The following is a 15,443-nucleotide window of genomic DNA, read 5'->3' as shown; positions in this document are numbered from 1 at the left end:
TTCCCAGTCAGCACACACGCCTAGGTTGCAGGTTTGGTCACCCCCGTCGTGGCGTGAATAAGAGGTAACCAATCAATGTTTCTCTCTCATATCAAGTGTTTCTCTTCCCCTCTCTCCCCCTCCCTTACCTTCTCTCTAAAATCAATAAGCATGTCCTAGGGTGAGTATTAAAAACAAACAAACAAAAAAAAAATACTGGATTGGTCAAAAAATCTGTTAGGATTTTTCCTTAAAATTAAAGACGTATTTCTCATTTTTACCAATAACTTTACTGATTTGGATATTTTGAGTATATCAGCTATCTCCCACTATTGGCTCCTAGTGGGTAGAGGCCAGAGGTGCTGCTCAACATCTTCCAACGCATAAGACGGCCCCGCAGCAAAGAATTGTTTGGCCAAAATGTGAATAGTACCAAGAAATTTCGCAACCACTTTTGACATGTTCAATCAGTCACAGTACCTTCTCCATATACTACACAAATCTTTTTTCCCATTTCAGTTGCAGTTTTACCTTTCTTGAAATGATAAGGCATAATACGTCCAAAATGTTGCATATTTTCTTTCATCTTCAATATTTATTAAATACCTGCACAAAAATTCACCAATTTTGATGTTTTTTATAAATGCACTGCTGATATGACAGCTGTCACAACACAATGTAACAAAATTGTTTCAATGAAGTTGAAGACAACTAAGTACTACTAAGAGCCATGGTATGGCAAAACTATAAAGGCCTTTTTGACCAACCTATACAATAAGAAAACAAACCTGATTTAAAAATAGGTGAAAGACCTGAACACCTCACAAAAGATGTTCAGATGGTAAAGAAGCATCTGTAAAGATACCAACATCATTCCGCAATTGCAAATTAAAATGAGATACCACTACACACCTATTAAAATGGCTAAAATCCAAAACACCACCACCAAATGCAGGTAAGGATATGGAGCGACAGAAACTGATTCGCTGCTGGTAGGAATGCAAAACGGTATAGCCACTTTGAAAAACAGTTTGACAGTTTCTTACAAAACTAAACACACTCTTAACATACAATCCAGCAATCACAACTCCTTGGTTTTACCACGCTGAAAACTTACCTCCACACAAAAACCTGCACATAAATGTTTATAGCAGCTATATTCGTAATTACCAAAACTTAAAAATAACCAAGATGTCCTTAAGTAAGTGAACTGATAAAGTGTAGTACATCCAAACAATTATCATTTAGTACTACACAGAAATGAACTATCAAGCCATGAAAAGACTGGAGGAACCTTAAACGCATATTACTGAGTAAAAAATGACAATCTGAAAAGACTACATGCTGTATAATTCCAATCATTATGATATACTGAAAAAGGCAAAACTATGGAGACCATAAAAAGATCAGTGATTGCTAGGGAGTAGGATATGAATAGGCACAGCACGGAGAATTTTTGGGGACAGTGAACCCATTCTGTATGATACGATAATGGTGGATACATGTCATTATACACTTGTCAAAACCCACAGAATGTACACCAGGAGTGAACCCTATTTTAAACTATGGACTCCTGAGTGATAATGATGTGTCAATGCAGATTCACTAACAGTAACAAAGAAACCACTCTGGTGGGGAATGTTGATAGTTTTGCTGTGAATCTAATGTTGCTCTAAAAAATAAAGTACTTTTCAATCCATCAAAGTATACACTTGAAATGTGTGTGGTAAACTAATTGCGCCTCAATTAAAAAGTGGAAACAATAAGTAGAAAGAAAAAATATAAGGTAAACTATGGTGTTAGAAGTCAGGATGGTAATCACCCTTGAGGAGGGCAGTGACTGGAAAAGGAGAGGAGGGCGTTTATTAGGGGCTAGGAACACTACTTCTTGATACAAGTGCTGGTTACATCGGTCTAGTCACTTGTGAAAATTCATTTTGCTATACTCTGAAGATTTATGCATTTTTCACTATGTATGTCATACTTCAATAAAAAGTTTAAAAGGGATACACTATAAAAGCACACTGCTGTGCTATCTAATTCACCAAAAAATATACTCGACCTATCTAAAATCAGTCATCTCTTCTCCACAATCCACTCATCATCTTCTAGACAGAGTCATTTCAACTTAACTTCCAAAGTATAATAAACTCTCATCTACCAAACAAAACTCTGCACACCACTAACAGATGGCATTAGTGGTTGCTTCTACAATTTCACTTTGGACTTAGGAATAAATGACACCACCTTTCACACAGTTGCCCATGTCAGAAATCTTGCTGCCTCTCTTCTCCTTTCCACCTCCTCTTCATCCTTCATCCACTGTCTCTGCTCTTATACTCAAGCCCTCCTCTTCAGTCCTCACTGCCCCAGTACTAGGGACTTAAATGTCTGTGCCCCACCCCCATCGCCACTCCAAAATTCCTGTTGAATCCTAATGCCCAATGTGATGGTATTTGAAGATGCGCCTTTGAGAGGTGATTAGATCATGTGAGCTCTGCCCTCATGAATTGGATTAGTGCCCTTAAAAAAAAGAGGCTGGAGAGAGGTCCCTTATCCCTTCCAGTGTGTGAGGTCACAGTGAAAACACACCATCTTTGAGGAATAAGACTCTTGTCAGATACCAAATCTGCTGACGCCATTATCTTGGACTTCCAGCCTCCACAGCTGTGAGAAATAAATGTCTGTTGTTTGTAAGCCACCCAGTCTATTTTGTTATAGCAGCCCACACGGACTAAAATACCCAGGTTTCTGCCTACATTAATTTTCAGTTCTCCTTACACAGCATTCACTCAGGGCTGCTTCATCTAGGGTCCACAGGCCCCATAGTCCATGGATACAAAGAAATGTGTTTAGACCTACTGGTCCCTACATAAACTTCATAGGCATCTTATTTTATGCACTATTCTGAGAAGGGGTGCATGGGCTTCATCAAATTGCCAAAGGGATCCATGGCCCAAAAAGGTTTACATGCTCTACCTGGACTCTGCTTCCATGCTTACACCCTCCAAGCCTCCTCCATACTACTGCCAGAGCAAGTGTTTTGCAACATAAATATCTGTCAACCACGAAGCAGTCCCAACTTCTTCCAGGATAAAATCCAACTCAATAGCATGACAATCATGTTCATAATAGGCCCCGTCCATCTCCCCGGCTTCATCTTCTCTCATACCATACACTGCAGCTAACATACTGAGCTGGATTCCCCATTTGGTGGACTCAGCAATGCTCTCTCACTCCTCTCTGCCTCTGCACAAGCTGTTCCCACTGCCTGGAAAGCCCTTCCTCACCACCTTCACATAGCTAACTCCTGCTCATCTTTCATAACCACCTCCCCAGAGAAACCTTCCTGGCCATCCTCCACTCCCGGTCTCGGTAAGATGCCCTGTCAGTGCTCTCACAGTCCTCTGTGATGATCTCCCATAGCACTTCTTTCCTCATGATGTTTTGGCCATTTATTAGTCTGCCTCCCCTTCTAGCTTTCTTAGGGCAAAAGCCAGAGCAGGGTATATCATTCCTAGCAGAGCTCAAGACACAACGGAGTGCTTACCAAATGCCTGCTGAACTAGGGACTGGCTCTAGTAAATAGCCAAATTGGCCAAAGGCTAGTCAGAAACCTCATCAACTAACTAGGTAACACTAGTCTGGAGATTACCATAAATGCTAACTGCCCTGTTGATGCAAGATAGTCTGCATCTATTAATCTGCCACCAATACTCCTTCATTCAAGGCTGAGAAGTCAGCCCTTAGTAAATGTAATTACCATGGTCAGGCACTGTGCCAAAGGCTTGACAGGCATTAGACCTCACTAAACCTCAAAGCAACTCTAAGATACTCATTTTTTAAGATAAAGAGGCAGAGACATAAACTGCAAAAAATCATAAAGTTATAAAGTCAGGTTTTAAACCCAGGACTTTGATTCTAAAGCCCATGCCTACCCACAGAGCACAGTTGGTTTTCTAGAGATCAACATGCCCTTCGTCCTTGAAGGCATTTTTTAGAGGAGCTTGGATTTGATGAGAGGGGCCCTTCATTAGCCTCTCAGCAAATGAAAAAGGTCTTATTCCCCAGGCAGCACTATTAATAAATTCTTTATGATTTAATGCAACCTCCCCCATATGTATCAGGAGCAAAAACTCTTAAAAGAGAAGGGCGTGTGAGAGTGTTTTTCCAAGAATAAGTCAACAAGAAGATGGGAGCTGAAAAGGGTGACAAAAAATCAGTCCCAAGGAATGCATTTGTTGTGGCAATCCCAATAAAAGAAGGTGTATTGAGTCTCCATGGCCTGCTACAAAGAGACACCATGAAACACCACCCTTTACCTGACTGAGAAGGTGCCTTTGGGCTTAGCAGAAGAAAGAGCTCATGTGGTGCAAAGAGATGGAACACCAATTTTGCTGAAAGTTGCTGCCATTTCCTCTAAACTTTAATTTGGAATTGCACCACAGCTCTTATCCTATTATCTTTAAAACTTCTCTATAAGACTCCACTGCACTTACACTCCACAACACACCTCAAGACAGAATGTCTTCTTTAACTCACCCACCACCTGTTCACATTAATTTCACTAGTCCTTAACCATGTGTCCACCTCTCATATTTTGACTGAGAGCTGGTGACCAAAGCATTTTCATTTCCAATTACCATACCGCTTCCATCCACATTTCCCCTTCCTCATCCCACTCATACTCCAATCTTCCCCATGACCACACCCTGTGTCCCTACCTCTTCCAACTCACTTCCAAATCTGGTGTCTAATACAGATCTGTCTAGGGACTTTTCTGCACCCAAGTTTAAACACAAAACCACCATGTCCATTCTTCTGTCCCTAACTCCAACCAAAAACACACAATGCGTCTAATTAATCTTCTAAAAATTATTCAAGTAAACAAAGAGAACTTTTCAACTATGGAATTAGAATATCTGGTCACTACACAGTTCAAAACAAAAGGTAATAACATGCAGTCTTTTGGAACATACACTTCCACAGAACAGTTTTACTATAGCTATCATTTTCTAAATTAATCTATACTGATACTGTTGAGATTATAAACCCCTAGACACTAGTATACACCATGCAATACTCCACACTTCCACTAAAGACATCCTTACCATTTAAGCAACTGTTCTTTGATTATATTCTGCCCAATATGCACTAAGAAAAAATTATCTGCCTCACAAATAAAATGCACAATTTGAACACATCTTAAAAATGCTACAGTACTAGAGGTGCGGGCCGGGGGGATGACATGGATGACAGGCAGAGCTAATTAACAGTGACCTATCCATAGAAAGAAGGAATACAGGCCTCAGAGATTACGTGAATATGTACCCCCAATCAACAAAAGAATTAAACACAAGTTCCCCTAAGCGAGCACTTTTTGTGGATCTACATCCAAGAATACCTCTTTATTTTTCAAGGTGAGTAGTCCACCTCTGTGTTATGTTAAAAGGGAAAAGCAAGCTAGATACAACTGTGTAAAGCCATATATTGTGGACATTTTGTATATACTATATGTAAAGTCTCATATGCAGACACACAGACTTGAAAAACCTGGTGTTCTTGATTCCAATGGCATTCTGAGGAAAATAAGAATACCATCCATGCCTCCCCAGGACAGAAACCAAGAAATCATAAATCCAGAAACAACTCATATTGAAATATACCACACCTTCTCCCAAACCTCAAGCTTTTTTTTTTTTTCTTTTTTCCTTGCTAGTTTAATACACTTCTGGGCAGTTTAAGAATGAGTGTATATAATCCAATCTACTTAGTGTCTTGTTCATATGTCAAAAAAAAAAAATTCTTTCAGCAGATAACTGTCAGCACATACATCCATATAAAACACCCTAGAATGAGTTGAAAATTGAAAAATTGTGACCTGAAAAAGGCAGAGATTTGAACACATAGACATGATTAGAAAAGTCCTCCATCCAATCTGTAGTCTCCAAATTCTTGCCCCCACTCTTCCAGTTAGGCACCATAAGCTACAGAAACCTCATGTGGTTCAGGAATGCTACCAATGCAAGCATGTAACAAAATCAAATGCCTGGCCTGAGAACCTGACAGCAGGAGTATGTGTGATACTTTTGAGTGGACAGATACTTCTCCTTTCAGGAAATGTGGCTGAGAGTATAATTATTTCATACAAATGCACTTCAACTTACCAGCATGTAAGAAGTAGATAAAACATCAACAGCTTTTACTACACACCATTCCACTTTAGCATAAAGAAATGAGAAAAGGCACTCCCCAAAAGGTACCAAGTACATCATCATCAACCTCACTGACTGCCAGATCATTCACAATGAGGTAGCCAGCAATAGGGCTAAATAGAGCCTGTCCACAAACTGGAAACACAAAATACTGTGGTGCAGACAGCCCTCCCCAACACAAGCCAGCAAGATGCATCAACGACCTCTCCCAGGAATTCTTCTGCCCTAATACAAAATTGCACCTGCCTATGACACAGGACATCCGGTACAGCTGAATGAACAGTTGCAGTTAGTCAGTACTGCATCTTTTTCCTACTGCATTCTTCCTTCATCTAGTTAACAGCTGCAGCCACAACCTCAGATGTCCAGCAGGTCTGACCACTAACCTCAGGGATGACACTGTGTTTTCATTCATCTTGTACCATTCCCTCAAGCCTGGTACATCACAGATCAGTTTGGTTTTGCCCACCACTGCTGGATATTCCAATACACTCCACCTTCCACTGTATGTAAAGGACTTGAATTTATCAGAAAATCCAATGCACTTATCCCTAATCACATATCAAAAGCTGCCATATGAAATTTACATTTGTAAAAACAAATATTATTCTTCTACAAAAGTCACAGGAAAAAAATGATTCTTTATTAGTCCAACACCTTCCTATACAAACCTCTGAGATTGTCAGTTTAATAGGGCAAAGAAAAGAGTAAAGATAACTGACTCAAAAGCTAACATGAAAAAAATGTTCAAATTATAGACTACTTCGTACTGAAATTTTAGTTCTCAAAACTAATCAAAGGAGCACTTCCCAGTAATCTGGATTAACAATAGCATTGCTTCCCCCAATGGAAATAAAATAGCAATAGTATGTTAGAGCTGGAAAGAAGCTCAAGAGTTAAATTAGACAAATCCCTCATTTTCAGAGTATGAGAAAACAGGAATCTGGAGGACTCAAAAGTAAGGATGAATGTCAATTATAACTCAATAAAACTGGAAAGAAAGAAGGTAATAGGCTCAAATAACCTGGCTTCCTATCTGTTCAATATTCTAGAACAGTACTGTGTAACAGAACATTCCTGGAGAATGAAGTGTTCCATATAGGTGTTCCTCAATACAGTAGTCACCAGTTCTTGAGCTAGTGAGTACTTAAAATGTAGCTAGTGTGACTTAGGAACTAAATTTTTAATTGTACTTAATTTTATTTAATATGATTTTAAATTGCTACATTTAGCTAGTGGCTGCCACACTGGACTGCACAATTCTAGAATAAGGTCTTAAAGTATGATTATTAAACATTTCAAATAAAGTTGCTTAACCTCTCTTCTGCATTTAATAGGAGGTTTCTTCCTTATGCCTAAATAACTCACTCAGCAACATAATCCTGTTACATAGGGACCCAGAGCAGAATCAGCCTGTTTCTCAAAGCCCCTAGGACAGCAATCTTGAACCCATGTACCACCAGACTTTTTAAACATTCAACTACTTAGTCAGGGGCACTGACCTCTTGTCCCTTAAATTGTCAAACTAAAAAATGACAACAGCGAACACAATAGCCATCCACTGTGAATGAATCAAAATTATATTTTTTTTGTGTCACATCAGCAAAAAATCTATTTTTTGGTGTGCCACAGAATTTTAGTAATTAGTTTGTATGTGCCATGAGATGGAAAAAGTTGAAAATTGCTGTCCTAGTAGAAGTGAGTAACATCACATTGTCCATCCAGTTGGTCCTCTTTTGCAAATCACTCTGACACGAAGTCCTACAATATCCAAATAGCCTGAATCTGGATAATTTTTTTAAGTGTTTCGTTAAAATTATTAAAGTGTTGAGTTGTGACCAGTCACTTCCTATATGAGGCTTTGTCGAGATACCTTTCTTCAAAAAGAAAAAACAATTCTTAACCTCAGTCTTAATCTATGATTATTATAGGATTTCAAAACTTTGCATCACTTTGCACAGATACAACCTCCTTATAACCTAATTTAAAAATCCAAGTTACAGTAAGTCTCACTCTGTATGTTATATAATATTTAATATACTGGGTTTTTTTTTTAAGGACTTCATTCATTTCAAAGAATTCCTAGTCCTCTAATTTTTCCAGGTAGGGAAAAGTTAATGTGAAAACCAATGTTAACTTTAATACCATTAAGGATTAAAAAATGTTTTAGTCAAAACTTTTCTGTACAAGTTAGTATTGTGTTCTCCTCTTTTTTGGGAGAACAAAAGGCTGATGAGGGAGGAGAGGATACTACCAGAAGAGCAGTATGTCCTATGTTAACTGGATGTAACTCTAAATAGCTATTGCCTCAAACCAATGTAAACAAAGACTGTGTTTTCCTAAAAAAAAAATAATCATCATCATCATCATCTCCTTGTGTTCCATCACATAAAAGGGGCAAAGTGCCTATTTTCTGGACACACCAAATGTAATCAGGAAAACAGGACAGGTAGATAAACTTATTGACAGTGAATACATAAATCATATTGTATCTTCAGGTGCACACAATACTCAAAGATGCAAGGAAAAACTACACAAACAAGCCGTTTTATTTCAAAGAAAATACTTAAGGGGGGTTTATAATTAAGGAGTAATTAGTGACATCACTGGAATGAACATTCTACTGATAAACTAATGATTCACTCTGTGCTCACATGAACTTGAAAGCCCAGGTTAAGCTGGATGAATTGTGAACTTGTTCCTGTTGGGAGGCAGAGACTAAAGAATCAAACTGAGTGTGAGGGCCACACACTGCAAGGACCCAAGCACACTGGCCAGATGACTCACAAAGTGACAGAAACAGAAATCTACCCAATTTCCAAAGATATGCTACAGATACGCAGAGTTCTACTTAAGGTAAGTCAATTATCTTGTGATTCTCAAAAGTAAAATGGGAATAAAACTAATGTTATATGTTCAATCAACTTTTTACTAGTAGCCATTCCAGGAACAGAATTTATTTTATGAGATAACTCTTGATCTATGCATAATTCTATTTTATTTAAAAATAGTACATCTCTTATCTATCTAGCAGATCTTGTTGGTAAGAAAAATGCTTCAACAGAATAGATCACAAAGGCAAAATACCAATAAAATCTATTTCCCCAATGAATATATACCTGTTTGGCCCTGGCAGGGTGTTTCAGTTGGTTGGAACGTCATCCCATACACCAAAAGAATATACATACACCACTTTACTATCTTTTATGACATGATTCATTAGGAAAAGAAATAAAAGCTTCTTTAGCAAAACAATGAATAGTTTAACCAATAAATCCCTTATTTAAAAACTCCACTATTCCCTAAATACCAAACTGAATATTTTTATCTACTCCTCACTTGTTTATGGATGAAGAGTTAGTTCCCAAAGTTTTCATAAAATTACAATGTGATAGAGATTGCCTTCAAATGTAAAAGCAAGGTATTAATAATAGTAAGTGGATTTTTACCTTTAATTAGTAGAATGAAAGAAAAGTCCATCTTTCCCCAACCTGCCTAATTATCCTATTATCCTATAATACACTCAGTATATTCTTACTGTCTTTTTTGTAATATTCTACGTCTGCTCTTTCAATAACTTTTGAACATATCTGAAAAAACCACCTGCATCAGTACATTTTAAATGCCTAAACAATTTAAAATACAGGTTCAACTAATCCCACAAAGGGTCACTGGTTCAATTCCCAGTCACGACACATGCCTGGGTTGTGGGCCATGCCCCCATCAGAGGGCACTCGAGGGGCGATCACACATTGATGTTTCTCCCTCTTTTTCTCCCTCCCTTCTCCTCTCTAAAAAAAAACACAGAAACCTTTTTTTTTAAAGTGTATTCCTATAAGTGTGTACTTAAACTAAAGAAAATCTACTAATTGACTCTTTCATCCCATATTTGACAATTATAAATTAGTGTGTATTTTATATGATTACTGATTGCCTAAAATAAGCAAGAAAATGCTCATATTTCATTAAAAGTTTCAGGTACCTGTCTCAGAGAAAAAAATACTGTTTATGGTCATTAACCTAAAAACGTTGTATTATACAAACAACTTCCAAGTTTTATAAACAGGTAAATCTTCAACAATTTCCAAGGTACCAAAGTTTCCCAACGGACAGATGGTCTCCCTATTAAATGGTTCAAAAATTACCTGCACACAATTACACAACATAAACCAAGAGGGAGAGAACTAGAAACTTAGTGTTCTAAGCACTAACACATTTGCATCATACCGGTATGCCCCTCTTGGCGTTCTCCTTTCTAACTGTGTTCCCACAAAAAAACCTCAAAGCTCTCCTATTTAACCAAACAACAATGATGGTGTCCTGACTAGACAATGCTGGACAGCAAGTCCTGCAACCTAAGTCACTGGAGAAAAGAGCAATCCTAAAGGAAATGCTTTTTAGTCTGCTGGTGCCAGAACATTCTGCTGCGAGGCTCCTCTGCAAAGGGCAGGCTGTGGGCCCTGGCTAGCTGATTTTACAGACCTACAGCTTCCACATAGTGCAATGCTAACTAAAGTTTTTAAGGTTCACCTTCATTTTCAAGAAGAGAAAATGCAAAAGATACCTCCTGAATAGTTTTCACATTTATTTCTCTCCATTTTCCCTGGCCACATACAAGTGCAGGCCACCATCATCACTGGCCTGTATTACTCCTCCTGACCAGTCTTCTGTTACCTCTGGCAACACCCTCACAAACATACATAATATACCATATTCGTAGAGACTCACACAGTCATACCCACAAACCCAGGCCACTCTCAAAGTGATACAATAATCTTTCACAGTAAAGGCAATCACATCATTATCCATTCAAGGTTCTGCAATAGCTCTCCAGGATAAAGTCCAAAGTCCTAAGCATTATCTTTGGGGTCCTGCATTATCAATTGCTCTCACCATCTATGCCTCATTTCTAGGTGATCCCCCTTCACAATCTACCAATCAACCCCAATGAACTTTCAGTTCTTCAAACACGCAGCGCTCTTTCTCACACCCAGGCTTTCACCCATGCTATTCTCTCTGCCTGAAACACTTTTCTCCCTACCTGTTTCCATTCTCTTCTACAGGTTTAGGCTGGTGTCACCTCTTCCAGGCTACCTTCTTCTATCTCCCATCACAACCTCTACCAATCCTAACACATTTTATTGTAACTGTCACTTTACTTCTCTATGCTCCCTGCTCCCACAGAATGGGGTCAGTAACCCCTTGTCCACCACTGTATCAAAGGCACTCAAAAAAATTTTTAATGTATTCTAAGTTTACTTAATGAACATAACCTGAATGTCATCCACGCAATAAAGGAAACATCTTCGAAGTCAGTTAAGATATGATGAAAACTAGGTAGGAATTTCATTATACTCTGGTGTAAAATGCAAATTACACAGGTACCCACAAACACCTTTAAAGGAAAGGTTAAAACATTATATATTTAAAAGAACACTTAAAAAAAAAAAGAACAGTTTTCACCATAAAAATACCAGTTTTGCAGTTACTACTCCTGTTAGGTAAACTTCAGTTCATAAGAAGTGCCAGACTAAAAGAATCAAAAAAGAAGCCTGGTTGCTCATAGGCCAAGTATGGCATCAGTTTATCCCTCTCTGCCACTACCAAGCTCTTGGCACTACTCAGAACTCTGCTGGCTAAAGGTAAAAGGCTACTCCAATTCCTTAATTTTTAAGTCTTAATATGTCTTTCAATCAGATGTTTCATTCATGATAATGGCCCCGAGAATATGAACATGCTGCCAGGAAACAGACCTCTCTGATACATCTTGGGCATTAGTTGCCATTGGCAGCTACTTTCTTTGAGCCACATCTCTTCTTATAATGAGTTATAATCTGAAGCTTGTGACACCAGATTTTTCCAGGACTGCAGACTGATGTCATAAATATGATTGTACTAATTACTCTATGAGTTCACCAGTTCAACTCTGAACTCCCCATATGCAAGGAGCAAGTTATTCACCCTCTCTAAGCCTGTTTCCCTATCTATAAATAAAGAGATATGATTTCATACTATTCATGTGGGAGTTAGACTGTCCATTATTGCACTTAGCAAAACCCAATTATTATTTTCAAATCAAAAAAGACTCTAAAACCTAAAATATTTTCACATCTTCAAAACTTTTAGTAATGTCACAACTAACTTCCAACTGAGGAATTTTTTATAAAAGGCAAAAGATGAGAAAGAGACACTATTTCTTCATCATAACCCTTGGATTTGACAAATTCGACAGTAATCTACATTAAGATAAACGTCCTAAACTTCCTAATCTCTCCCTATACTCCCAAAATCACCTTAACCATTCCTAGGTTCTAAAAGATAATATAAAGTACTTTAATACATCTCCCCAAGATGTCCTCACCAGAAATCATTTCCTTACTGTCTCTGTGCACCTCCAAATACACCGAGTCTTTGGAAAATAAAACAAAAAGAAAAAAGATCTCAGTCACAAGAATTGGCCTTCAAAGTCTCCAGTTTCCTTACAATAGAACTAGAGTCATCAGGTACTACGGAGGCACCTGTTAGGTAAGAGGGGTGGCAATCTATGAAATTCAAGTGTTAAACTATACGTAGAAAAGTTGGTTTCCCACCTCATAGTTTTCCATTCTAACACAGAATAACCAAGTAAATAACGTAGGCTGGCCAATGCGAATATTTTTATCATTTAAAGAAAGAGAAAGAGAGAAGGGAATTTGAGCCAATTAAGCAAACTGGCTCTCACGCTCCCAAGCCAGGATGACTTGAGGGTTTTTTTTTTGGGAGGGCGGGGAGGGGGGGTTGACAAGGAAATTTTACAGATCTTCTGAAATGTGTTTCAAATAAAAGTGAGACCTCAACAGTCCTATAACTCTACCTCAGCCTGGATTCTGTTCTCGATTTTTAAAAATGGGTGACGTGCGAACAGTTTCCTAAAAGCAAATGGGGCACTGGGATATAATTTAGGAAGTGATGATGCAAGTCTCTAGGGGACGGGGAGGAGCGGAGGTGAAAAAGTCAGAGGAAATACCCTCCTGGTGCCTGGGCACCAACTCAAACCAACGAGGGTGGGGGAGAGGAAGGGCTGGCCTCTACATGCCAAGGAAAGGGGGAACCCCTGCTCCACCGGAGGTGCCAACACCGCCCCTTCATTCTTCCCCGCTGCCCAGGCCCCCTCACCCGGGGCCCTGGCGGCCCCGGTTGGCCCGAACCTCGGGCGGGCGGGTCCCAGAGGGTGGCAGTGCACCCCAGGCAGCGCCTTCCTATGTCCACCCCAAGTCCCCACCCGGCACCCTCCCCAGGACTCGGCCCCTGCCTCCTCCACGTAGGCCCGGCTTGGGCCCAGACCCCAGGGTTCGGGCCTCCTCGGGCCCGGAGGCCTGCCTAGGAAGCCCCGGCGCCCGCACCCCCGGCCCCAGCCCCCACCCGGTCCGGCACTTACCCCCAGAAGCCGCAGGGACAGCGAGGCGGCAGGCTCGGCGCTTTGCTGCGCTCGCTCCCGGCGTCTCCCATGGTGCTCGGCGGCGGAGGCAGCGAAGCTCGGCGGCGGCAGCGGTGGTGGCGGCTGGGCCTGGGCCCCGCTCGAAGGAGGAGGCGGAGGCGGCGGCGGCGGCGGCGGCGACCGCGGGGGGCTCGGGGCGGGGGGAGGGGGAGGGAGCGGGCGCGCGGGCGGGCGCAGTCCGGGGCTCCTAGCCGGGATTCCAGGCCGGTCAGCTGGAGGCGGGTCGCACCACTAGGCCAGAGGAGACGGGGGGCCGGGGGAGGCGCGGAGAGAAGAGGGAGGGGAGCAGAGGAGGAGGGGCGTGCGGTTGAACCTGGGACCAGGGGGCGGAGAGGGAGGGGAGAGGGAAGACCCGGTGCCCTCGGCAGCTCCCACCGCCGCTCCCAGCCAGAGCGATGTCCCGTGGGGCGGTGCTGGGAAGGACCTGAGTCCCCCGCCGGCTCTGGCGTAGCAGCGGCCGCAGTGAAGCTCCAGGCCCCGCTCGCTCTCCCCTCCCCCGGAGGCTGCGCTGACCGGACAATGGCCGCTCCGCCCCCACCCCTCCTAACGCACCCCTCCCAAGAAGTCACAATGGTCTCGCCCAGGGGAGCCGCAGCCAAAGCCCAGCAGCTGATCAGCTGGGATCCGGGCGTGCCACTTTGTTCAGCGCCTCGGAGGAAGAGTAGGGATCCGTGAGCAAACCGGGAGCGGCAGGCTATCGCTAGCGACGGGCTATCAGTGGCAACGGGCCTCTGAGACTTTCGTATTCTTGGGACATCAGAGGCAAACTTACTCCCCCACCCCACGTCTGAAGGAGGGGAAGCCGAGTTGAGTACTCGAGCGCCTTGCGTCCCTGTCCCCCCAAATGTGAATGGTATGCCCCAAGTGGGAGGGAGAAGAGCAGACTAGTGGTTTGGGGAAAGTTGGGCCAGTCCCAAAGCGGCGATCAAGCGGTACGCATGCGCTCAGAGACCCCGTATCTGGGTACCGGGAGGGCTGGAGCAAGCGCTTCCAAACCCGGAAGTGTGCCTCGGTCTCTCAGACATTGCTGGTGTGTCATCTGCCGGAGAGGTCCCCGAACCGGTTGCTCTCAGTCTTGGGTGATACCAGGGAGTACTTCTCTACAAACTGCCAAACCCCTGGAAATCTTTCTTTGTTCCCAGTTCCCCGTCCCCCGCACCCGACCCCACTCTTCCAGTGCCACTCGAGAAGCTGGTCTCCTCTTGGCAGTGATGAACTTGTGGGAAATGATCGTCCCCTTCTCCGCCCCAACAATGGCGGGGAGGGGGGCGGAACAGTAGTGTCCAGGTCAGGTTCCGTGCCCCTCCTTCCCTCTTGGTACCCCCCAGCCTCAGAGACACAAGTCCACTCCCTATGCCTAGGCTAGGAGAGAACTTCTCTTCCTCCTAGAGTGGACATGTTTGGATTTTGAAGGGAAGGGGGCTCTGACCGAATGGAAATTGATGAGTGACCAAAGAAGTTTGAACCGCTAAATAATGAGCCCTTTAGCTCTCAGTGTCTTGGGTTCTGAACTCATTCTGAACTCCAGTCAAACGTATTCAGAAGGCTATTGTCGGTGACTAATTTCAACACGGAGGAATCTTCCACCAGACCTGGAGACTTGACCAACAGCTGAGGCCCTTATGGGCAACTTCTAAGGCACTGATACTCCCAGGAAAGAAGGCTTCCTGGTTCTTAGGAGTTAGCCGCTGTATACCCCCGACTCGGTGGCGACACCGGATTAATTTGGTAATAAAGATACTTAATTTCTGTATATACCGTTCTGTTTCTGC

General features: G+C 42.1%; 1 protein-coding gene across 1 annotated transcript in view; it reads right to left on the bottom strand.

Annotated features, from left to right (window-relative positions):
* Positions 1–14,167, bottom strand: part of ZFAND3 (zinc finger AN1-type containing 3) — a 367,578-nt gene extending 353,411 nt beyond the window's left edge. Inside the window, exon 1 of the mRNA XM_054569313.1 lies at positions 13,612–14,167. Within this exon, the coding sequence (XP_054425288.1) occupies positions 13,612–13,682 (71 nt within the window). The 5' untranslated portion in view covers positions 13,683–14,167. The remainder of the gene's footprint in view (positions 1–13,611) is intronic.
* Positions 14,168–15,443: the final 1,276 nt, after the last annotated feature.

Source organism: Pteronotus mesoamericanus, unplaced genomic scaffold (assembly GCF_021234165.1).
Source record: "Pteronotus mesoamericanus isolate MK-2021 breed Mesoamerican mustached bat unplaced genomic scaffold, CSHL_Meso_final contig_20, whole genome shotgun sequence".
Lineage (NCBI taxonomy): Eukaryota > Metazoa > Chordata > Mammalia > Chiroptera > Mormoopidae > Pteronotus > Pteronotus mesoamericanus.
The sequence above is the reverse complement of the archived record's forward strand: the minus strand, read 5'-3'. Positions and strand labels throughout refer to the sequence as shown.